This window comes from Protopterus annectens, chromosome 14.part0 (genome assembly GCF_019279795.1).
Source record: "Protopterus annectens isolate FY-2018-M chromosome 14.part0, PAN1.0, whole genome shotgun sequence".
Lineage (NCBI taxonomy): Eukaryota > Metazoa > Chordata > Ceratodontiformes > Protopteridae > Protopterus > Protopterus annectens.
In genome coordinates this window covers 81370396-81395564 of record NC_056748.1, presented here as the reverse complement: position 1 = coordinate 81395564, position 25169 = coordinate 81370396, and the positions used below count along the sequence as shown (strand labels likewise).

Here is a 25169-nt window from a genome sequence, read left to right as displayed (position 1 = left end):
CACCTCAGGCATATTATGGAGCCCAAGGCATTGATGAATGACATCAGGCACCCAGTAAGTTTTGTTATACTGTCATTCCAGAGTTCTTAGTGTAGCTGAGATTATAAATTGGACCAAGAATGCCTTAAAGAGGTGGTGCTGAAATGTACTGCAAGAAAAAGTGTGATCTTTTAACAAGTTTAATCTGTTTCAGCAGAACAATTTAAGCATGCCAAGCAGTAATCCCACCTCACATGCTTCGGGGCTTTAAGCCTTCATTTCCCACTCTCTGAAATAATTCCTGACCCTTGGAAATTATCCAGAGTTATATAAATTTTATTTATAAACAATGATGCTCACATCTAGAGATTTATAATACTACCGCCAACCCTAACTACTCGATAAACTGGTCTTTAGATCAATTATCAAGTGTGTACTAAATTATCAGCTGCATTCACTTTTCCAGTGAGGCTATGCATAGCTACAGCTCTCTTAACCACATTGACCAAATTATCACAGTAGTCAACTATATTGACTGCAAAGCAGATGCCCGCTGTCTGCTGATCTGATTTATTTTATTTAACATCTGCTAAAAAGTCAAAACTCATTGTACACTGTCATCTTTTTTTCAACAATGTATGCCAATTTATGAATGAAGTTTAAGGCTATGAGCTGCTAAGACATTTTTTTCTTTAGTCCTGGGTTTGATTCCTCTAGTCTCCACTTATAATGTGAGTGATTCCAAGCCAAAACCTAAATAGTGGTACCAAATTAAAACTGAAAAGATGGACCTTGCCTAACATGTCTATCTGGTTCACAAGATAAAATAAGCATTTATCAATGCTACATCTTGATCACATTAGTAATGAAGTGCAGCAATATGATAAGAAGAAAGGAGAGAAAATGAATAAAAAAAAAAACATGCACAATGGTGTAGAATTAATGTTGTCTGGTTAACAGAGTACTGGCTTTCAAAAATACTACAGAAATGTAGTTCACTGCACTACTTGTAAGTGTGTTACTTTACAATGGAGTATCATCTTTAAAAAAAAGCATCAGTAATACACCAATTATTCTCATTATTGTCCAGATATTATTAACCAGTTATTCTCATTAGGGGTAATATAAGGCCAATCTATAACTAAATGGGATAGGTTATTCTGAACACAAAAGGGAAACTGGCTAGGCTTAAAATGGCCTGCTTGGGAAGCTAGTCTAGTACTTACATATGAACCTATGAACCAAATTCCTTTTTAGACTATAGTTTTGTATATATACTGCTATCACCCTCTGTGTACACCCTCCCTTCACACACACACACACACACACACACACACACACACACACACACACACACACACACACACACACACACACACACACGCACACACGCACACACGCACACACACACACACACACATTTGGCTTCATCCTGTTGACTGCATGGCATACAGTAGATAGAACGCTGATTATGATGTGGATGAACCAAGTTCAGTTGACGGCACAATTGCTGAAGAAACTAGATAAAAAGGAGTGGAATGAATAGGCACTAATAGTTTGCCTCTGTCTGGGTGATGTGAAAAGGAACATATATTGGAGATGTATTTCCTATCCATGTATCATGATGGAGATAGGAGACCTGCTGTCACTCCAAAGACTGAATGATGGTCTCTTGTCACACCAGTTGTCCATCCATTCTTTAAGCATTTACCAAAGCAGGAATATAATGATTTTGGTGTGTTGTGTTATATGAAAAGACCTGGGAATTCTTGAGCAACAGTAGCATGAACTGAACTTGCAGAAAGTTCTTACTTGGCTATGTAGACAGAGGTTTATAGTTGAAAGCCATAAAGCAATTAATCCATTTTTAGCTACTTCTGTGAAGTAGCAAGAGGGTTTTATTCTGGTCTGCTTAATTCTGTTGGAGTCCCTTGTACTTTACAGAGTGGTATGATGCACATAATTCAAGATCAACTTTCTGACTTTTATGCCAAACTATTACATTTGTCTTCATCATTGGAGCATTAGGTACTGCCACAACTTCCCTTAGTGATTTAATGCAGCAGGATAGATACTTTTCTTTAGCAGAGTTGGATTTTTTCCAGACTTTAGAGAGGGACACTACCTATAGGTTTAATGGCATTCCATACACTTTCTTTCTGCTGACTTATCTGAGGAATAAAAACATGTTTTTGTTTATGTCCTTAATGGATAGTCAGCCATTTAACTAATAACAATATTAGATACATTTGGAAGGGTAGAAAAATAACTCTTTTGACCATTTGGAAACCAGTAGCATTTTACAACTCAGATTATTTTTTTTGAAACTGTTACAGCTTTGGTTAAATACTTATTCATCATGCCTTCTTGCTGAACAGGCTTGTGGTGTAAAAGGTAAAAACTTTAGCACTCTTCTAGATTTAATACATAAAACTGTAGATAGTATGTATTCAACAGGCATGCCTCAGCTCTATAAATATATGACATCTACAAAGTATTTCATTCAGTTACCTGAGTGACCTTATGGACAATTTTAAACGTATATGGTTTTGACCATTTTAAATAAATGTTTGCCAGCATATTCATCTACCGCACCAGCTCCTTTAAATAATGGATGATTTGGAATGTTGGTTCCTATACACAGAGGTACTAAACAAGGCTTCTACTTGAGCAGTTCTTGTTTACTTTGGTTAGTTATCCAGCTCAAAATTCCATTGCATCTAGCAAGGTGGGCTTTACATACTGATATTGTCTTTCTCCTTTTCTTAACTTAAGCAGATGATTTCGTTTTAATGATGCCAAATCATTTTTGGATGACTGCAGCTATCTAACTAGTTATTACTTTTTGGGGTACAACAAGTCTTTAAACAAGAAGAAATCCATAGGCTTTAGTTCTCATAAATGTTTAGAAAGTTTTGTTTTCCCTCAGCCCTCTGTACTTTGGCGTAATATTAGGACCATTTGATGTTATCATGCAAGAAGTTTGGAAGGGTAAATTACACTATCTGTACCTATACTGCATTCTTTGAAGTTGGGTTCACCTTTGTTTTTTTAATGAATGATATTTATTTATTGACCAATGTCATTTATGTCATTTAAATTATATTGTGAGTTTATAATTTCTATATTTATTTGAAGGAACAATGTTTTTTTTTTTAGATTTTGTTTTATTTTGGGGTCTTCCATCTTAAACTTATTAAAAGAGGAATTATTTATAATACTAGAAAGAAAGTGGTTTAGGTTTGTTTCACTCAGCTGTTTTTCTTGCTTAACTTAATTTGTATTTTGTTTTATAGGTCATATATAGTACTTCATTCTTTCATACCTTACAGATATTCAGATACTCTTCTTTCTTTTTCAGGGGTAAACTCTGAGTATAAGAGAGTACATGATATACAGTATTTTCCATTTTTAAGTACTGGTCCAAAATTAAGCTACTGAAACTTCAACTTTTTTATTCTAGTACTCAGATGTGGTGCTATACACTTTATGTCTTATTTTTATTATGTTGATGCCTGGAAATAAACGCCACCTGAAAAGTCTTCAGTCTTTGACATGAAAGAAGATATGCATCTGTTTTTGAATGGAAAGATGTTTTGTGATACTTTTCTTTACACAAATGACCTGCAAAAAGGGACATAAAATATAGAAGTCTTAAGAAAAAACTGTGTTGTGTTCCTCTTTGTTCAGGTGAAGAAAGCATCAGTTATGTTTTCTTTCACTTGGACCTGCATTACAGACTATTATGTCCTTGTACATTTGAACATTTTTCATTAAAGACTTCCTGGCACTAGATCCGGGACTTTGTGGTTGTTACCCAAGAAAATCTCTCAGTGATCCAGATTATCTTGATAAGCAGCTAAAGGGTGTTTCATGGTTTCTTTCAGTAGGTAAATGCAGGGATTTATTATACTCCCCAAAAAGGGAAATGCTATGAAGTTACATGAAATACAGTTTCAGCTATGGCAAAGGGGTTGTGGAGGTTGATTTTTCTTTACCTGTCTTTTTCTTTACTATCTGATTTTTCTGCTTGTTTGGTAATTGCTTTATTTTTACTATTCCCTTTTGACAGTTCTTATTTGTTGTATTTCATTTTTGATAATAAACTTTACTGTACACTTTTGTTGTTTTATTGGACATTACATAAGCCACTTCTTATTAGATGTTTCTACATTACTTTATAAAATCATCCCAAGTCTTTTTAAGTCAGTGTCAGGGGATTCTTCATTTCTTTCCCTAATATACCAGGATCTGTGCTGGTGCTCAATGAAATTATTATTTTTGAAAGCTTGAGTATGAACAAAGAGACCACAGGAAATAATGTAAGATAATGTACCAGTGGAGGAAACAGGAGAAGGTACAGGGCTGATATGCAATACTGTACTTGACATAAACCTGACATATGTATTAGAACATATTAACAATGTACAGGCGTGAGGCACAGGTAAGGGACATGAGATATGCAGTACATATTTGCACCAAAATAGCATGCTCCCTAAATATTCTTAAGGAAAAGTTGTGAAGACACAGATGTGTTGAGCAGAAGTATAGCTAGGGTGGGGCAAAGGGGACAACAACCCTGGGCACAATGTGTTGGGCAGAGTGCAATAGCAAGCACCGATTGGGCAGTATTACAGTAGTGGCATTCAGAAATGAATGCAAATACTATATTGGTGATCAAGGCTGAAGCATTGAAGAGCTTTGTGTGTGACATTCAACTGTACCAAGCACCTTGCTACAGGTTTTTTGTCTCAACATAAAGATGAGGGGCACCAGATCAGGGAAATGTACTAGGTGTCAGAGAATGCAGCTACAATCTGATGTAGAATATCCTGTTTGGCCTCTGATGAGATATTATTTAACAGGGAAATGTTAATTATGTCTACTGAGTTTATACATCATGGTCACTTAGAATTTGAAGTGACACTTGCTGCTAATATTTTTACTGAGCAAAGATTGCATTTCATGAAACCTAACGTATACAGTGAGGTAGTGCAGAGCAACAGTTATTGATTCTACTCTGTGATTCTGCTTCATATAGTAGGTACACAGGAACTATATGTGATTTGTTCTAAAACTGGAACACCTGATTTAGCTACCATTGGGGGTGGTGCACCAAAATGTGCATTTAAAAGTAAGAATAACTTGAAATAACACTTGTGTTACCCCCAGTTGATGCCATAATGTATACACAACAGTTTGAGAGGAAGTACCTTTCCATTGTACAAAATGTTCTATCTTTTAAGTATGTACATACTGAAGAGGTATTTCAATGAATGGAAGGAATTAAAAATATAACTGGCTATATGATGTCTGCAAAAGCATAAACGTGGTATACTTTAGCAAAATGTAAACTTTGTCCATTTTTTTACAGAGACAAATCAAAGAGAAGACTGACACTGCTAGCTGCTGAGCATTTGAATAACAAAGAACAACAGTAATGCACTGGTTAAACATCATGTTAGCTCAGATATGAAAAACTCTTTTGTACTCTGCATTATAGCAGGTTCATTTCAACTTCATGGAGAGGATATTTTTAATATAATGTCTGACATATAACATCTAAGCATCCAGTGTCAATGCACTTACCACACATGGTAACAAGCCGTGAATTAGGTAGTCAGGACATTTTGCAATGTCACATGACAGAAACTGAGATGGGCACACCAATGAGTAGAATGCTGTCGCACTTATAGGTGCTAGAAAAAAATTTTAATTCATTTGTTTAAGATAATTATTTCATTAGTACATTAACTGTGCTAGCACAATTTTAACCATACAGCCTGATTATCACTGCATGTGTCAGAGACTAGGTACAGATACATTTCATGGTGACAGGGCAAAAGGATGCTGACAACTTTTATTTATTGGGATTCAGTTACTGAAAATAATGTGACAGTGTGGATCTCATAGTGGTCAATGAGACACTGGCAATTAGCTACCACTGTTAATGCAACTGTATTTATTTTAATAGATGTGTTGGTCCTAATGGGTAAATCTATTTTCAGAGATGGTCTGAGGAAAAAGAAAAGCTCCACACAAACATATAAATGTACAACATATAGCAAGCACAACATACAACATATACAAAGAACAATTTGACAAGTTTTAAAAGTTACGGAACAACATAAGTGTATATATTAGCAAAATGTGAGAACTAACCACATTCAGTATAGGAGAACCGAAATAATTTTACTGCAATATACATTACAGAGGTACACATAAAAGTATTAAAACATTTTAACCCAGAACAAACAGTTTCAGTGTTAGCTGACATTAGGCAGCTGTAATAACCCATTCCCTAAATATTTATATTTGTTTAAGACACTGATATAAATTTCACAAGGGCCAAGCTTTCTCTCCACAGAGTAGAAGCATGCGGCCAGTGGTTTTGAGTTTAAACTACTTGAATTTGTATGTATGTATGTTAAAGGGGGTGCACATTCTCCTTTGCATGTCTGTGTCTGCAAATGTGCATGTATGTGTGTGTGTATCTATGCCTGTGTATGCAAAAAGTCTATTTAATTAAGGCCATTTCATAGTTCTTACAAACACTGTACAGGTTTGCTGTATAACATCTGTATTTCAACATACTACTTTCTTCTTCTGCAATAGTTCAAAGGTCATGAAACGTTAAGGCATCATGCTGACTTTACATTGACACCAAACTTCATTGTTATGTCATAACATTACGTCATAACTGAACAGAGCTGTAGCTTTTATAGCTAAGAATGATTGGTTAGGTTTCTATCACAGTTTTGGAAGGTGAATCAAGGTCATCATAATGCCATTGAGGATGGGTGGGAAGAAGGGAAGGACAGGCTTGTGGAAGGCAGTGTCTAACTTTGGCACCTAAGTGTCCTCTAAAGGTGGCACGAATAGCAGGGCATAGATGTAGGCAACATTTCACCAAAAGTACATTCTAAAGATGCTCTAATAAGGTCACTGCACACATATACTATAAGGAAATGTAGTTCCAGAAAATTCTAGCAAAGGTGAAAATTACAAATAATAACATGATGAGAAATTCAGGCCTAGAAGGTGAATTACCATTTTGTAAGCTTGAACAACAAAAAATGGTGTGAGAGTGGTAAACGCCACAAATAAAACAAAAGAAAACCACTCTGTAGCCAATAATCTTACGACCTCGTTGTAGAACAGTATTTAATAAAAGTCACAAAGTCACAAAGACACAAAGCCACAATGAAAATACTCCAAGTGAAGGTCAAGCGCTTTCGTCATAAGACTTCATCAGAACAATTAAAACTAGTACACCTACCCTTTTATACTAACAATGATCCATTAATTAAAACAAACAAGCTCTTAAAGTGAAAATTGCAAGAAAATCTTAAAAAAACACACCATCCTGTGTTTAAATATTAAACTAACTTCTAGGACACAGAACTCTATTAATAATATTAAATCTGCATAAGAAAATGTATAATGAGTAAACATGAAAAGTAAAAAATAAAAAATAAAATAATTGTGTAGTTATAGGGGCAAACCCAGAGAGAATTAAAGTTTAGATGCCCGATACCTTAATTCAGGCTTTATACTAATATGATCGTTGATCCCAGGGGCAACAGTGGCATTTAACCTAAATTGCCATCTTGCTTCAGCTCTAAGCAGCTTGTTAGTCCAATCACCTCCCCTGATGTCCTTGCTGACTACCTCCAGGATGCCAAAAAGAAAGGAATGGTCAGGATTCATAGTAACATGTTTGAAAAGTGCATTATTATCATCTTTCCGCGAAATGCTACACAAATGCTCACAAATCCTCCTATTCAACTTTCTTTCGGTCTTCCCTACATAGAAATAACTACAAACTTGGGAAACAGCAAGGTATACCAAACCCGCTGTTGTACAAGTACCTGCCCCAAATTTGACAACAATGTTACAGGGTCCCAATTGAACTGAGGGGGTACCTATTATAAATTTACAGTATTCACAAGCCCCACATTTAGTGGTCCCTTTTGTGTTTACTTTTTTAACTGGAACATGGTTTTCCAAAAGACTTTTTAAATTTCTATTGACCCTATAAGTAAAAGAGGGTTCATTCCCTATAACAGTCAAAAGGTCCTGGTTCCCTTTAAACATGGTCCAATTGTTTTTAATAATACTTTTAACTCCAAAAGAAGTTTCCCCATGGGTTAACACCATTGAATGTGTAAAATCCCTACCATAACTTTGGACTTGATCAAAGTTAACCTTCATGGCACCAAGTAATGGCTTAAATCTTAGACCCCATTCATTAATCACTTGGTCCCTGATGTTGTTTACAAATTCAGGTGGGTAGGATTATTGGCTACACTGTGTAAGCTTCACAAAGTGATGGATTCTACAGTGCTATCTAGATAAGCAGCATAAGGGGAGACCAATGGCATTTGAAGAAGACAGCTGGCTATCAGGAAGAGGAAGCCTGGGGCACTGGAGATCCTCTGCCTTGTCCAAGTATTTATCTGGGCATGAAGTTGTTAAAAAAATCAGTGTAGTAAGATCTTATATTGGCCTACCATTGCTTGTACTATAGAAGCAAACAGCATAAAGAATTAATGGTAAGAAAAGGAGATTTGACAAAGTTAAGATATTTTTTTCTAATGCATCACAACAATGTTCTTTAACAGCACTAACCACATGCTTCATGAAACACTGTATGATTTCTGACTGAGGATGTACTTTGCTTACAGAAACCCTGCCAGTGCTATCAGAGAACAGTCTCAGATGGATGCAAGCATGAACTAGAGTTTATCAGTGTCATCATCTTCTCATTTGCAATATGTGATTCTACTGCTGGAGTGAGATCATAGGGACCATGAAACTGCAAAGATCAACAGAGTGAAATCCCACCCCAAACAACTACACTTAACATCTGCTTAAGAACAGCTTCCAGAAATGTGCTCTTCTCTGCTATTACATTTTCAAACATTACTAATACCCAGACCCCTGATTTTTGGAAAACAGATAGCTTTACAGTAGCAAGCTTTCAATCATGGTTGACAGGTGATTTACACTTAGCTGAAGAGAAGAAGTTTGGTGGTTGTCATAAATCCAGAGTGGAAGTTCCTCAGCAGTCATTCTTGATTAAACTGCTGAATAAATTGCCATTTAATTAAACAAAACAAGTTTCTAGGTAAACATTGCTTTGCAGAGAACAAATAATGCTTTAAACTTTGCAGACAACAAATAATGCTTTAAACAGTCACATAAGGACCTACATATGCCATATTTAATTATAATTTAGCAGATATGTGGTCAATTGCCAAATATGTTCTGAAGTGATTAAAGCAACATAGTTACATTTCCTTTTGCTGTCCTCCAGCTCAGAGTATAGTTTTCATTATAACACATAGCAACTTAGTGAGACAGTTTGGATACTGTAATAGGATTTAGCAGTACCTTTATGTAGGACCTCATGGAGAAGAGGTTGGCTAACATTGTGGAGAGACCCTGAGCCAGGCAGCTCTGTGCAATGAAACCTAGTTTCAGTTCAGCAAGGCAGATCGCATCATCTCCTTCCTTCCAGTTCCAGCTTGGAATGTTCAACAGATGAGCCTAATGGAAAATAAAATACAGGGAAAAAACATAATGCAAAAGAACCAAATTTATGACTTCAATAGTATTCCAAATTTTACTACACAAAACTTAAGTTTGAAAGGTTATTCATCAGGATAGACATGCCACAAAATGGGTTCACAACATCTCCTCAAACTAATGTTTTTCCTGCTTGTAAAACTAAATACTGACTTATTGCAAGACTAAGTTCCCCCAGCACCACCCTACACACACCATGACAAGGATTTATGAAGCCCATCATATCTTGTAGTGAGCCACCGCATGTCTGTTTTAGCACACATTTATCTGCAAACTTTTTTTTTAAATCACTTTGATAAAGGTTAAAACAGTTGCTCCAGATTCTAGCTTTTACACATATTTACAAACTCCACTGACTGGACTTTGATTGTATTAAAGGCAAACTCGCAAAGCAAATTGTAACTTAGTAATCCAAACTTACAATATTCTCTGATACAGCATGTTTATATATATATATATATAAATATATATATATATATATATATATATATATATATATATATATATATATATATATATACATATATATATATATATCTATGGATCTACTTCAGTAGATTGAACTTTTACAAGTTTGAACCACGTATGGCCGAGACCATATGTTTGAACTCGTAAAAGTTTGGACACTGAAATAAAAACGCATAAAAAAAAACCAACACAAAACTAAACATCTATAGCAGGGGGGCTATGCCCCCCTGCAGCCCCCACACCTCCCTTACTTAAATATACCAACTCCGAGATCGCACTACATTGCGGAAATGGGAAATCTTCCCTTTCCACTCTGTACGGAGATTTCCATTCAGTCCGATCAAACTTTTACAAGTTTGAACATATGGTCTTGGCCATATGTGGTTCGAACTTGTAAACGTTCCAGCAACTGAAGGGGACCTATATATATATATATATATATATATATATATAGATATATAAATGTGTTGCTAGTATTTTTTTGTGCTTCAGTAAACTGTGGTTCGTGAAAGTACATTTTCGTTTAAGTGCACTTTCACTACAGTGGGTTCAGCTTTCTGTTCTTCTTTAAAGTGTGCTTTCAAAGAACAGAAGTACACCCATATATATATATATATATATATATATATATATATATATATATATAGTTATTTGAAAAATCTTTTAGTGGTATATTGTTTGTGTCATATTACACAGAAATTGTTCTCAGTTATTTATCCTTGTTACCTGCCACATGTACTCAAAAAGGTCACTTATATTTTTCGGGGGCCGTAAAAGAAAAGGGTTTAGGGCCAACCCACATCCGGTTAACAAACATATAAAATACATTTTGGAGCACGAACTGGTACAGCTGTGCTTTGTGGACACTTTTAGCTTTGTTTTGCCACCTTAACAGTAGAACTTCCTACGTCTGTATCCCACCTCCCCTGTTATGTAGAGGACTTGGAGTCAATGAAGCCTTTCAGAAGCTACAAATCTTAATGATCTGTTATAAGATGTGCTCTTTTTAACTTGCCTAGCCCCATGTCTTTATCTCTCATGACCTGTTCCTGAGGTTTTTTCTTCTCTGTATGACTTTATTATCCTGTTAGTGCCTGTATTGCTAAAGTAGAATGCTAATGGTTGAAGAACTTACTTGCCTATGCATACTGTTTTATCCTGATATCTGAAGTGTAAGCCTTTATTTTTATGATATCTAGGCCACTACGGTTATCTTTTCTGAACTGCTAGAAATTGTTTTATTGCTAGAGTGAGTATTTTTAACCACGCCTTATCAGAACAATTATATTAGTATGTTGTTAGTACAATTTTCAGTAGAACTGATAGAAATACCTAACCTGTCTACTATAGCAAATTGTTCTGCCTTAATACATTATTAATACCCTGTTATCTTACCTCCCTACCCTCCTAGCTTTCTATCCACTACCCTGCAATAAGGGACCTGCCTGACTACTAAGGATTCTCTCATCTACCTCCAGCCTGCCAACTTGGACATTCCTTTGTATGCTGTCCCAGTACTTCTCACCTGATTGAATAGTACTTGGCAAAGTATGTATTATCATTGCCCCTTGTTGTAAACAAATTTGTTCTTGTTTTTTTAATCCCTATTAACTGATTGTTAGATCCTGAGTCAGGAAAGCCAGCAACCAGACCCCTCCCTAGGACCATTATCATCTATATACTGCTTCCCTGCCATTTAGCTTACCCTTCCCTACTTGCTATACTTCAGAACTTAGTCACCTGATGCTATACTAACTCTGACCACCAGGTGGCAGTCTAACCTAGCCTAGACCCCTTACTCTCTTTTCAATCTACTAGCTTCAGCTCCTTTTATTTTTCCTTCTTTTCTCTTCCCCTTGCCCTACTGCCTAGCTATTCTCCTAATCTACCTCTTCCTGCTTCTTCTCTGCACTCTTCTCAACCCCTACCCTCTGCAGACTAGTAATTTCCTTATTCTGCCCTCCTCATTACCCTTAGTCTTCCATCATACCTGCTCTACTGAAACCTTCTTACCTGCTCCACCTTCTCTCTCTGGGTTGTTACTGCTTACTGATTGTCTCCTTCTCTACTCGCTGTGACCCGCTCCGTTTGCCCTGCAGGCTCACTCCGCTCCCTTACCCTACCCCCAATTCCCACCCACCCCCAGTGCTGTTTAACTTATACCTATCTGGCCACACCCACTGTCCTCTGAACCTATCACCTAACACTTGAACTTATCAACTCCACCCCTAATCCCCCTCCTCTATCATCTGTACACTACTGCTTTATACCTACTCTCCCCCAAACCTCCTCTAACTATCTTATCATACTATATATCTTACTTCCCCACATAATTTGTCACTTTAGCCTGCCTTATAACTTACTTAACCTTTCTACCATACTACTACAATATGGCCTATGTACATACACCTATCCTCAAATACTCTCTACTCATGCCTTCTTCATTAATATTCCTTAACTTAACTTATACCCTTACCTACTATGAACACTACTCTTTGTTCTTTAAAGTATCCCCTCAACAGCAAACTATACCAACTACACACCCCAACTCTCTCTCTCACAGCAACATTACCTTTACTTCAGCCTACCTACTGCCTAGGTTTCACAGATATACCCACATTACTTACTTCCCCAACATGATAAGTCTACCCAAGTACTATAAAGTCATAAAAACTGCACTGACACATTCATTAAACCTTCTAATAGGTGGAGACATTCATCCTAATCCTGGCCCAATACCACAACATGACAATCTACAAAAACAATCATTCAACAATGCTTCCTCCTCTATAATATCAGGAAACTCACTCAGAATAGCTCAACTCAATATCCGTAGCATTAATAACAAGATTAGCCAACTGCATGCTCTTTTACAAGCTCATGCATTTGATATCCTTTGCCTAACTGAAACTTGGTTAAAACCCGCTACTCATGACCTAGAAATAACCCCACCTGGATATAACATCCTAAGATCCGACCGTACATCCAAAAAAGGTGGAGGTGTAGCCATCTTGCATAAATCTGAACTTCTTGTTACACCCATTGATGTGTTATTACCCTCAAATACCAATGCTGAAACTCTTACTGTCAAACTTCAAATTAATAGTGCTAAATCTATCTATATAATCTGCTCCTACATCCCTCCAAGTAATAATATTACCACTCTCGAAAACATTCTTAGCAGCTTATCTACTCTCCTACCTCAGGAAACTATAGTACTTGGTGATTTTAACATAGATTGGACCACATGTAACTCCCCTAATCCAAACACCCACATAAACCTATTTGGCTTCACCCAAATAATAAACTTCCCACAAGATTCCATAAACCTAGCAAAAAGGAAACTATTCTTGATTGGATCCTTATAAACAGTCATCCAGATACTTATAAAGTTGGAACTCTCCCAGACGACATTAGTGATCATGTACTAAACTTCATAATAAAACAAAAGAAACACAGCTCTAATAATAACAACATGGTCACCTTTCATTCAAAAAAATTCTTCCAAGCAGAAAACTTTCAAAATGAACTAAAAGCCTTTAATTGGTCACCTCTAAAGCAACTCAAACTGGACGAAGCCGTCTCTTACTTTAACACTTCATTCCTTCAAATCCTAAATAGCCACGCACCCATCCACTCTTCCCGTGTAAGGACTAAAATAGCCCCCTGGCTCACAAAACTAACCAGAGAGAAAATGTTCCTATGGAAAGAACACTGCTGACCACTTATACTTTAAGCAATTAAGAAACGCTACCAAAAAAGACATTTTGTTAGACAAAAAAAATTATTATTCCAAACTTCAACAATCACACTCTAACAACCCTCAAAAGTTTTGGTCAGGCATTAATAAACTTCTCAAACCAGGGCAGGCTAGAACTCCAGCCCCAAACTCTATTCCCCATGATAGTCCTTTGCAAATAGCCAATACCTTTAACAACTACTTCACTGAAGCTATTCAAACTTTAACAAAAACACTAACACTCACTACCCCCTCTCCTTTACAGAATACAAACAGTTCTATTCCCCTCTTACAGTTACAACCAGTTCCAACTTCCTTTATCTGTAAACTCCTTCAGAAACTCAAACCTTGTACTCCCTCTGCAGATAACCTCCCAGCAGAATACCTTCAAGTAGCTGCCAAACCCTTAGCTTATCCAATATCCATCCTTATAAACAGAACAATCACAGAAGGTACCATCCCTTCCATATGGAAAATATCCCATATAATCCCTTTGCATAAAGGAGGTAAATCCACTGACATTTCCAACTACCGTCCAATTGCTCTACTCTCTCCATTAGCCAAAATAATGGAAAGATGTATCCACCATCAACTACTCCAACACCTGCTCCATAACAACTTACTTGCTAACTGTCAGCATGGCTTTAGACCCTTTCATAGCACCACTACTGCCCTACTAAGCTTTACAGACTGTATTAACAGAAATCGAAACAATAACTCTCTCTCATCTGCTCTGTTTATAGACCTATCAAAAGCTTTTGATATGGTCAACCATAGCTTACTTATCAGTACTCTAAAAGCCCAATCTCTTGACCCACAAGCTATTCTTTGGTTTAAATCCTATCTAGATAACAGACATCAAGCAGTACTCTGGGACAACAATCTTTCCACACCCCTCCCTGTGAACACTGGAGTCCCTCAAGGCTCTATCCTAGGCCCTCTTCTTTTTTCTATCTTTATTAACAATCTCTACACTATTGTTCCACAAGCCACTTGCATACAATACGCTGATGACTCTACTCTAATCTGTACTGCCAAGTCCTCATCCTCTCTCCAAACCCTTACTCAAACGGTATTTAACTCTGTAGAAAAATGGTTTACTGATCAATGTCTCCTCCTCAACCCCAAGAAAACCAAACTATTACTCTTCACTCCCACTCAAAAATCGCCACAGATCCACTTCACTATTAACTCCTATAATGGAACTTGTATCTCCCCTGATCCTACTGCACACCTTCTGGGTATAACCATTGATCACAACCTCAGCTTTGATGACCAGATCAATAATACTATTCAAACTATCAATAAAAAACTAGGCTCTCTGTATAGAATCAAACCCTTCCTTACACAACTGGCTAGAACTTCCATTGCCCAGGCTCATCTTACTTCTACCTTATTCTATGCTTCTGCCATTTATACCAATCTATCTAAGCACAATCTTACCAAGCTTGAATCTAGCTATAATAATATAGTCAGATTTGCTTCTGGCTCTCCCTATAGAACCAACCACTGTCTCAACCTCAAACAACTCAAATGGTTAGAACTACAAAACCAACTACAATATAATCAACTTGTAATCACACAAAAAATTTTGTACCACCCTACTAATACTCCTATCCTCTCTAACCTGATCTCCCCATATAAAAATCTTACAACACTACGCTCAGCTAGCAAGTTACTAATTGCCAACATTAAATCTAATAACAAAGCTGGGGACTCACTCTTTACCAATGTGGTGGCCAGAATCTGGAACAACCTTCCTACAACACTAACATCTCTTTCATCTACTCCACTCTTTAAGAAACACCTCAAAGATCACCTAAAAATACATTGGCTATGTCCCTGCTCAATGCCTGACTAAATATTCTTATTCTCCTTTCTCTGCCCCTTCTTCCCCTACCTCCTGGGCTACTGCCCCACCATAGTTCTAATTATTACAAGCTAACTCTTCTCTATTTATATCTTCCAGCCTACTCTCTTCTCCCTCTTTGACTAAGTGAATGTCAATTTGCTTTTCTTGCCAATTTGCTTTTCTTGTCAAATATTGTATGAACTTGTGCTGATTGTACCTTATAACTCATGGCTTAATTGCTGTTTAAAACCTATACCAAGACTTTGTAACTTTGATCACTCAAATTGCTTGTACTCTCTTTACAATCATTTTGTGCTTCAAAATGTATTTTTAAGCTTGTTTTTTTTATTCTAACTATTGTATGTAGTAATCTTATCATACTTGGAGCTTTTCTCCCCAGGCCTCTACTGAAAAAGGATATGTATCCAGCTAGACTAGCCCGGTCAACAAATATAAAATAAATAAATAAATAAAATAAATAAAGATCCAGTTAATATTGTACGTCAGTTATCTGAGCTGCAAATACAGATACAAGAGTTATATATAATATCATACAGAAAATATCTTAAGGACATAGAAAGCAAACTTATGGAAGTTTTATAACGGGTGAAATCGGACTATGCTGAGTTACATCTGTGGCATTTAGGAAAGAAAAAGGTAATCGGGATGACACTGCCTTGTACTTCAACAATCGGATTTTGTCTGGGTATATGCGATTTGTTTAACCCGACAGCTTTACAGACCTTGTTGCATGCTTTGCACACTCATTAGAATGATTGATTATTCACAGCCTGTTGAGTGGTCTCTGCATTCAGTGTAAAGATGTAACATCAGGACTCTGTCTTTAACAAGCCAAACAGCGCCACCGTCCGGCGGAGTCTCACTTCTGTTTTCACTTTTTGTTTCACTCTAAACTCGCACTATTGTGCCTGAAGAAGTTTCCCTTCAATAAGAGTAGCTATGCAAAAGAATCATATGTTTCTCTTGAGGGTATGAGCTCATACATATAATGCAAAATTAGAAATGTTTGTGCTGTTGTAACAATGTTGGTGTGAAAACACAACACATAGCTCTGAGAAGCACAATTTTCTATGGCAAAGAAATTTTCTTCAGATATTCTGAGATGTGAACATGCTCAACTACAGCACTCGAAGTACAGCCATGACTCACTTGAGTCTGTTAAGTAAAAATGAAGTGGGTGGGTATCCAAATAATGACCATTCCCTGTGATAACACAGGACAGCTCACCCAACTTAACATTGACAGTGGTGCCATCTGTACTCAAGGTTCTTGATTTTATGGGATTTCCATATCAAAATAGTCTTACAAGCTATAGAACACTAAGTCATCATTAAGGTCTTGGAAAACACAACACGATATACACAGATTGAAGAAACTACCCTGGGGAGACAATCAAAAAGATAAGGTGAAAGAATGAGCACTTATGAAATGAACAAAAGCAAAGATGAGAAATAAATAAATAAATAGTTATCTAAATGAGAACCCCTTAGCCATTTTACTTGTTTCTTTACCCTTTACTTGAATGTACAACTGATATGACAAGCTGAGAAGTACATTCATTTAGGTATGACTTTACTTATTCCAAGAAGAAAGTACAGTTGTGAAAGAACTTACCATAACAGTAGATGTCTGAGTAGATCACTGTTGCAGTTTTTATTACACATAGAAGTATCCTGCTAAGGATACTGTATGTCCAGCCAACATACCTCTTAACTGTCCAGAGATAAAGTCTACTCCTCTAAAATTTTTGTTTTTCTACCAAATTATTGAAAACTGAAGTCACTAAATAATGACACACATTTGAGTTTCAGACTTTATATATCCTTCAGAAAATGCATGCTATCACTAAATTGGGATTATTCTAGCAACTTTCTAAATTTCTAAAAGCAATATTTAAACTCTTTCCCTATTTTTGGGCCTTTGTTCTACCCCCCCCCCATTAATTTAGGTTTTGTCCAAAGTTCTTGAACTAAGAGGTTGACAGGTATGTACACAGCCAGCTTGCCAAAGTTTGTGCGTCTTCCTCTTGGGTCATACATCCAACAAATACCCCAAGCATGAGGCAGTACATATATATGGGTGCAAAATTTCAGGCCTCTCTTGCCCCAGAACAGAATGAGGTAGAAGAGAGAGAAACCTAAGATATAGCACTCTCTAAAGCTAAAAACACAACATCCATGGGACCGGACAACATCCCAGGCTGCGTTATACACGAACTTCAGAATGAACTGGCTCCCTACTTAAGCACCATGTTCAATAATAGCCTCGCATCAGGCTGTGTGCCCACTGAATGGCGCACAGCAACAGTTATCCCACTCCACAAAGGGGGAGCCACCACTGATCCCGGGAACTATCAACCTATTAGCCTGACAAGCCTGGTCTGCAAGGCCATGGAACGTATCATCATGGAACTCATAAACAAAGACATTGGTAACCTCCAAACTCTGGATCCCACCCAGTTCAGGTTTGTGAAAGGCAGATTATGCCACCTGAACCTGATCGACTTCTTTGAGGCAGTCACCAAAGCCGTGGATGAGGGTAAGGTGGTTCACCTTGACCTCGCGAAGGCTTTCAACACCATCCCCCATTCTGGAATTATAGCTAAACTCACTAAACTAGGTATAAATCCCTACATCACAAGATGGGTTGCCAACTGGCTCACTGACAGAACCCACACTGTAAAAGGTGCAGACTCCAAATCTGACCTCAAAGCAGTGACAAGTGGAGTACCACAGGGTTCCGTCCTGGGACCTCTCCTGTTTGGTATCTACTTCTTTGAAGTACAGGCTAACACAGAAGGCCTCTGGCTAGTGAAGTTTGCAGATGACTGCAAACTAGGAGCCATAGTCAAGTCCCCAAATGATGTGGACATCCTACAGAAGGGCCTCACTGAGACAGATGCCTGGTGTCAGAGCCATGGCCTCAAGCTCAATGCCAAAAAGTGCAGTGTCATCCCCTTTGGTAAAAACTCTGTACCCATGAACTACCACATATGCAGCAATCTACTTAACACAGAATGTGTGATAAGAGACCTTGGGACCCAGGTGGACAGTAGTCTCTCCTTTGATAGTCACATCACCACAGTAGTCAGGAAGTCCTTCTACATGGCCCACCTCATCATAAAAGGGTTCTCATCCAGGAAAAAAGAGGTCATTGTTCCCCTCTACTCATCACTCATTAAACCCATTATAGAGTACAACACCCCTTTTGGAACGTACCTCACAAGACATCTGCAGCAGCTGGAAAGACCACAGAAGTACCTCACAAAGAGGATTACTGGCCTCAAACAAATGCCCTACACTGACCGCCTCAAAAAACTCCAGCTTTACTCCATAGCTTATCGCCTACTCCGAGGTGATCTCTGCCTAACATATAAAGCTATGTCAAACCCAGAGCTGTTGGACATGCTACACCTAAAGAAATCCCAATCCCTCTGAGATACACACTCTAGGGACCTAAACCTTGTCACCACAATAAACGGGACACGCTGGAGGGATAAATTCCTGTCCCAGAGACTTCCTATACTCTGGAACAAGCTACCCATCTATGTCAAGCAAAGCTCTTCATTAGCACTCTTCAAGAAAAATTTTGATGAGTGAATGGGAAATAGGAAATACACCCCGGGGATCACTTCTGTGTCTCTTCTGGACAGTGGCACAGGAAAATAACTTTCTTGGGTGGCGTAACCTATGGAACCGTGCTGGCTAGGCTTATGTAGGCCCTTGGGCCGATAGCCTAGTACCTACCTATGAACCTATAAGAGAGGGGAAATATATATCAAGTCCACTTTGATCAGAGAGGATGAGAAAATAAAAATTTATAAGAAGCATGGAAGAAAATAGAGAGGGTGATTTACTTGGACATCTACTGTTATGGTAAGCTTTTCCTTGACCACTGTTGCAGTATTACTAACCATTGGGATGACTTTCAAAGCTCTTTCGAGTATGTGGAAGGAGGACAGCGTAAAGGAAATGGAGTTCAGAACTCCTTTGAGGATAGATCTTGCAAAGCCTTTCTATCTCCTCATTTCAGGACTTAGCAATATGAGTCCCAGGATTTTAAATGGTTACCCTCATAAAGTCTATTCAGAACTTGAAAACCTGGAAGCCTTAGGGTACCTGTTCAAAAAGTCAAAAATAACATTTTTACCCTGATGGCCATCCTAAATGATGGCTTCTTTTGGTTGACTCTTACCTTCAGTGAGTAGGAAATAAACAGGCCAGTTGGCAGAGAGGAGACTAAATTGTCAGCAAGCATGAAAAATTGGCAGAAACAGTCCAAATTGTGGACATTTGCATTTTATTTGCATTTATTAACATTTAAAACTGTGTGGTTCTTGTTGTACACATCTATTTCAATAAAAAAAAAAACAGATTTTTCCTTGAAATTGCTAAAGTAATCAGAAGTAGGGTGAAATACTTCTCCACAAATCTGAAGCCATTTTTGTGCAAACTTAGTTCTGTTCTTATGTAGCTTATAAAGTCTAGTTCCCCTCCCTTCACTTATTTCCCTTTCTCTTCTGATAAAAAAAAAAAAAAAAAAAGTTTAAAACCCTTCCATGCACAATCATATGCAACAATATGAGAAAATTACTTTTTATTTGCTTTCAATACCTTATCAATACCTGTATGAGTGGCATTCACAGATATTGCTCACAGTATGTAGGAAGAGAATGTTGGGGTAGCCAGGCATAAATACTACATGAGGTTCAGAGGTAAGGTCACAATACCACACACTGACCTTTATGTACTCATACCCAGAAATGAAGTTTGTCAGAGGAGCAGATAATCAGATGGAAACAACCATTCAAATTACATGGTAAGTCATTCAGAAACCAGCAAAGATTAGGGCCATTATAAGTAACCCATGCTGTGATTTTCCAACTGCGATATGTTGTAAACAGCATCTTGCCATGCACACAAGCACATAGCAGTCTCTTAAACACTTTATGCATGAAACTCGGTAATACCCTACTCACAGACATAGTTATATATGCACATATGCACACAGTCGCTAAAATGGAAAGATGACCAAGTGTGCAAAGAAATATTTTATGCCAAGGCAAAAACCACTTAAAATTAATAGTACTCTCCAGACTGTATCTGGGAGCCTTGTCCTCTCTCTGTCTCTCATTTTTGGTGAAGAGGAATTTCAAATCTTCTTTGCCGAATGCGGAGGACAATTACAGTGTGTTAGTTCCATACCAAAAAACCTTCCCTTTGACATCTATGTCAGAAGAAAGAGTTGCTTCTTTTTTAACGGCAACCTTTTATTGCATTCCGCATTTTAATTTGTACATTCTGTGCAAAGAAGGAGATTTTCATCCTGTTGTTATCCTACATTCTGTCCCAAATCTTTTCAGTTTAATGAACAAATTCACACCTTAGAGTGTTCTGTTTAGGTTTATTTCAGTCCAACAAATCAATGAAAATTGATAGTGTTACAACAGGGTTTGCTGCAGTACATCAAGATATTCTTTTGTATAGGTATGACAGCCAAAGAAAGGCTGCAGTAAAATGTGCTGAAATAAGGAACGCAGAGCTTGACGCACTGCCAAAATGCCATTCTTATCCCTGACTAAAGACCCTGGATCTGACATGACCACAGGAGATACCAGTGTAGGTGCCAACTTAGTTGCTGCTAAGCTTTCATGTTTTGACATCATAGAGGTCAAAGAGGAAAATATTGACACTTCTAAAAGGCAACTTCACAGTCCTGTTTTGGTGAGTTTTTATAATATTAGTATAGCATCCACAAAGTTTGAGTTGAAGCAGGTGAAGTTTCATTTTGTTGCTCATGCTAAGGATAACAACATAACATCCTTCACCTTTTAGGTAACAGGCTTCTTGATGTCCATGTCTTATAAAAAGGTGAAATACTGATAATGTATGGAACAAAACTCAATAACTTGTATGCAAGAAGGCAAATGCAAAAGAAGCACTGTAGAAAACATAACATCATTTTGATTTAAGATTTCTGAAAAAAATAACAAATGATCAGTGTGCATGACAGATTCAACGGATGAAAATGACACTGATACAGAATGTCAATAACAGAGAGCAGTGGAAAGAAGTAAACAAAAATCCTAATAATGCCAGTTGTATATGTGTGCCTTGCACAACAATTAGGATTCAACAGTTCACTAGCACAAGACCAGCTTTGACCTTCACAGAGAGAAAAGCATTGCTGATGAACATTTTGGGGAAGAAAAAAAGAGACATATGGCCAATAAAGCCTAAATGCTGTGATTTACTGTTACAGTGACTCTCCTTGAAGAATATTTTATACTTTAGCAGGCATTCAAGGCAAAAGTGAATCAACACTGAAATCAACTGACTTTCATAACTTTATGAGAACATATCTGTGTCATATCATATCATATCATACAGAAGGTAGGTACTACCAACAGTAGCCAAAGTGTATAAAGATGTGCAGTTTCCATATGCACAGAGTGCTGGTGCTTAGGAAAGTGGAAACCTACTCTGCAATGGTGATCTTAGCATCTATCCATATATTTACTGTAATGGTGAGTTGTCATACAACTGTGTTGTGTACACCATAAGAATCAGTGCTACTGCTACAATAGTATACTGCATTCTTTGAAAAAAGCCCCACTCTGCTCCTAGACTGCATAATACTTCATAATGTTCTGAAAGGGTGTGGATGAATGAACATGTTGCAGTCTTACAGATATTCTGAGCAGATACTTTTATAGAGAAGGCTACAGTGGTAGCTACTGATCCAGCAGAATGAGCCCTAACCTCCCCATAGCATGTCTTGTTCTACTTATTATAACAGAAAAGAGTATCAGATTGAAAAGAGCCAGTTTGCTTATGGGAAAGCTATATTTCTCTTTCATAAAGAAAACAAGCAGCTTATCTGTCCACCTGATTTTCATTTCTTCATGAAACCTTAATCCATATACTATAAAATTCTTTCTCTTTATGTTACTGTTACTGATATCTGAGTTATAAGTGTGATGCATGGTTGCCTTAGCCAGAATAGAACAATTATATTTGCTTATTTTCTCTTTTTACATTTAAAAGCACTTTTGTTACCACAGAGGTCAGAAAGAGTGCATAAAGAAGACTGTGGTTCAACAGAATTGAAAAGGCAGTTGTCACCTTTGGTAAGACATAAGACAACCAGAAGCAAAATACTAGGAGAGCATTTGTTTGATGTGATTCAAATACATCTTCCTATGGACAACCCCATTTTTTTATGTTTAGGAATGGTTTTACATACAACTTCACGATAAATTTACAGTCTTTAAAAAAATGCCTGTCATCAGGACAGCAAAATAATTCAAGAGGGGTCTCACACTGGGGAGTGGGGAGATGATCCCTAACCTCTACTGAAGGAGTGGTACATCTCAGACAAATAAACCTTGGAGTACCATGGCCTACTTCTTAGAATATTAATATAGCCCCCCATTTTTTCCTTTGACTTTCCTCAATGTCAAATAGTCACTGAATGTTTCCTTATAAAGAAATAGTAAAATTGCATCCTACAGAATGTCAAGCATGTGCCACTGTACTCCACGTTCAAGGGCTCAGGCAACATCATGATTTTTCCATCTCTGTTCCTGACATTCATGCAATATCATAACTCCTGAGTGAAAACACTGGTGTTTCCATGGTGTCCCTTCTAACCTGGCATGAGCTCTAATTCCTTCTTTTCATACAAGGACTTTAAATGTTCCTATCTAAAGTAGCAGCTTGAATGCATTATTCTACAACTGCACATTAAAGTTATTTTGCAAATCCACCTCTTTCCTGGACGTGTCCAGAAGAATGTTTTCTGTGCTCATAGTTGACTGAATCCAGTTTTGATAGATTAAATTAAACCACTATCTATACCACCCTCTTTGGAGAGCCCTGCAACATAACCCATTCCCTGTCTGAGGATTATATGCAATGCCCATGCTAACAGTATGTGTCTACGGTAAGCCATTTCATTTTTGCTATCAATTGTACACCCTGAAACACAGTCTCTCTAGCACTCTACTTAATGCCTCTTTTTATAAACACTGTCAGTCCAAAACCAGTTGCAACATAATATCATCATATATCAGCTATGGTATTTAGCACTGTACAAAAAAAAAAAACACTCAGTATATCCTGTGCACCATCAGCTTAATTTCAAAATACAAATTCATCTTCATTTAGTGAGAAATGTAAAGACAATTTGTCTTTAGTTTTTGATAAATCCGAATAGCTGAAATTCCATATTCATTTTCTTAGGATAAATGTGAGGTGACAGCAGCACTAGGGTTTGTCAATGTTGATACTAACAAAATAAATAAATAAAAGCATATTTGAGGCACCAGCTATTAAATGCAATTCTCTGGGCTTTAGATAATGCTCAACATGGCTTTCCAAACTTGCTTCTTTTCTTCAATTATTTTTTTTTCTGTCTTCATAAAGAAGTACAAGTTAATAATGATTTAACAAGGCAAATAAAGTAATAAATATCATATAGTCATGTACAGTAGTGCATCAAATCAGTAATGCTGTTCAAATCCTATGCGGGTTCTTTTCTGGCTCGAGGCACAACCAAGGTAGAAATACCACCCTTCGTATACACATTCTTAAAGGAATGTACAAATGTACATAACATCTGAAACTGTAAAAGTACTGATTAACAAACAGTCTATAATAGATACCCTTAAATGTTTGCATATCTTTGTAAAATTATGGCACAGTTAAAATGCTGCCAAATCAACCTGACATTTTGCTGCTGCATCCTACCATTTATTTGTTGTATTTTTGCTTTGACTTGTACAAAACTAAACTATTTCCTTAAAATGTTTAAACAAATTAATCTGCTCTGTTTTGCTTACAACGTCTTTTGCTGAATCTAAAATGCAGCGTCCTTAAACATACAAAGTGCTATATTAACATAAAAATGGATGGGATTCAGAGATGTGGTCTGCATTGAATGGTGGCAGGACATAGGAAAAAGCATGTCAGATATCAACTCCATATTCAGAGACAACTATGCAGCAGGATTACATAAGTGCAAGAAGCCGATGAACAGCACAAATGCAAATGAGCCATACAGCATGAATTCAAGTGCTAACACAATTCATACACAGCTCTACTGAAAATCAAGGCTATCTATAGAAACAATTTTTACATCACAGCCGCAGAAGGCACTAGCACAAATGAGTCCTCCCATGCTGCTATGGAAGCACAGCTTCTGAACCCACATCTATGATGAACACAGGCATATCAGATATAAAGCAGCTCATGTTTATATCATGTCGCTTTTTTCATTTCTCTAAATGCTTTGTGTTTCTTATACCATGATTGTAATGGACCCTATTCTGAAGTCAGAGTATGACAAAATTCATGAAATTAGTTTTGCTTCAGTCTGTGATATTTGCCAAGAATTGTCTTCTTAGCACTTGTAATGTACCCATAATTGTTTCCTTCTGCAGTTCTTAAGGGGTTACATGTATCGGTAACATATGTAAGTACTCTTGAAAGTTCTTTTTATTAACCCTTTCCAGATACT

At 37.2% G+C, this 25169-nt stretch overlaps 1 protein-coding gene across 32 annotated transcripts in view; it reads right to left on the bottom strand.

Moving 5' to 3' along the window:
* Window positions 1-25169, bottom strand: part of KCNMA1 (potassium calcium-activated channel subfamily M alpha 1) — a 4085072-nt gene that overhangs the window by 1748342 nt on the left and 2311561 nt on the right. For all 32 annotated transcript variants that reach the window (XM_044055788.1, XM_044055796.1, XM_044055806.1 and 29 more), the window contains one exon: window positions 9376-9531. In XM_044055788.1, the coding sequence (XP_043911723.1) occupies window positions 9376-9531 (156 nt within the window). The remainder of the gene's footprint in view (window positions 1-9375; window positions 9532-25169) is intronic.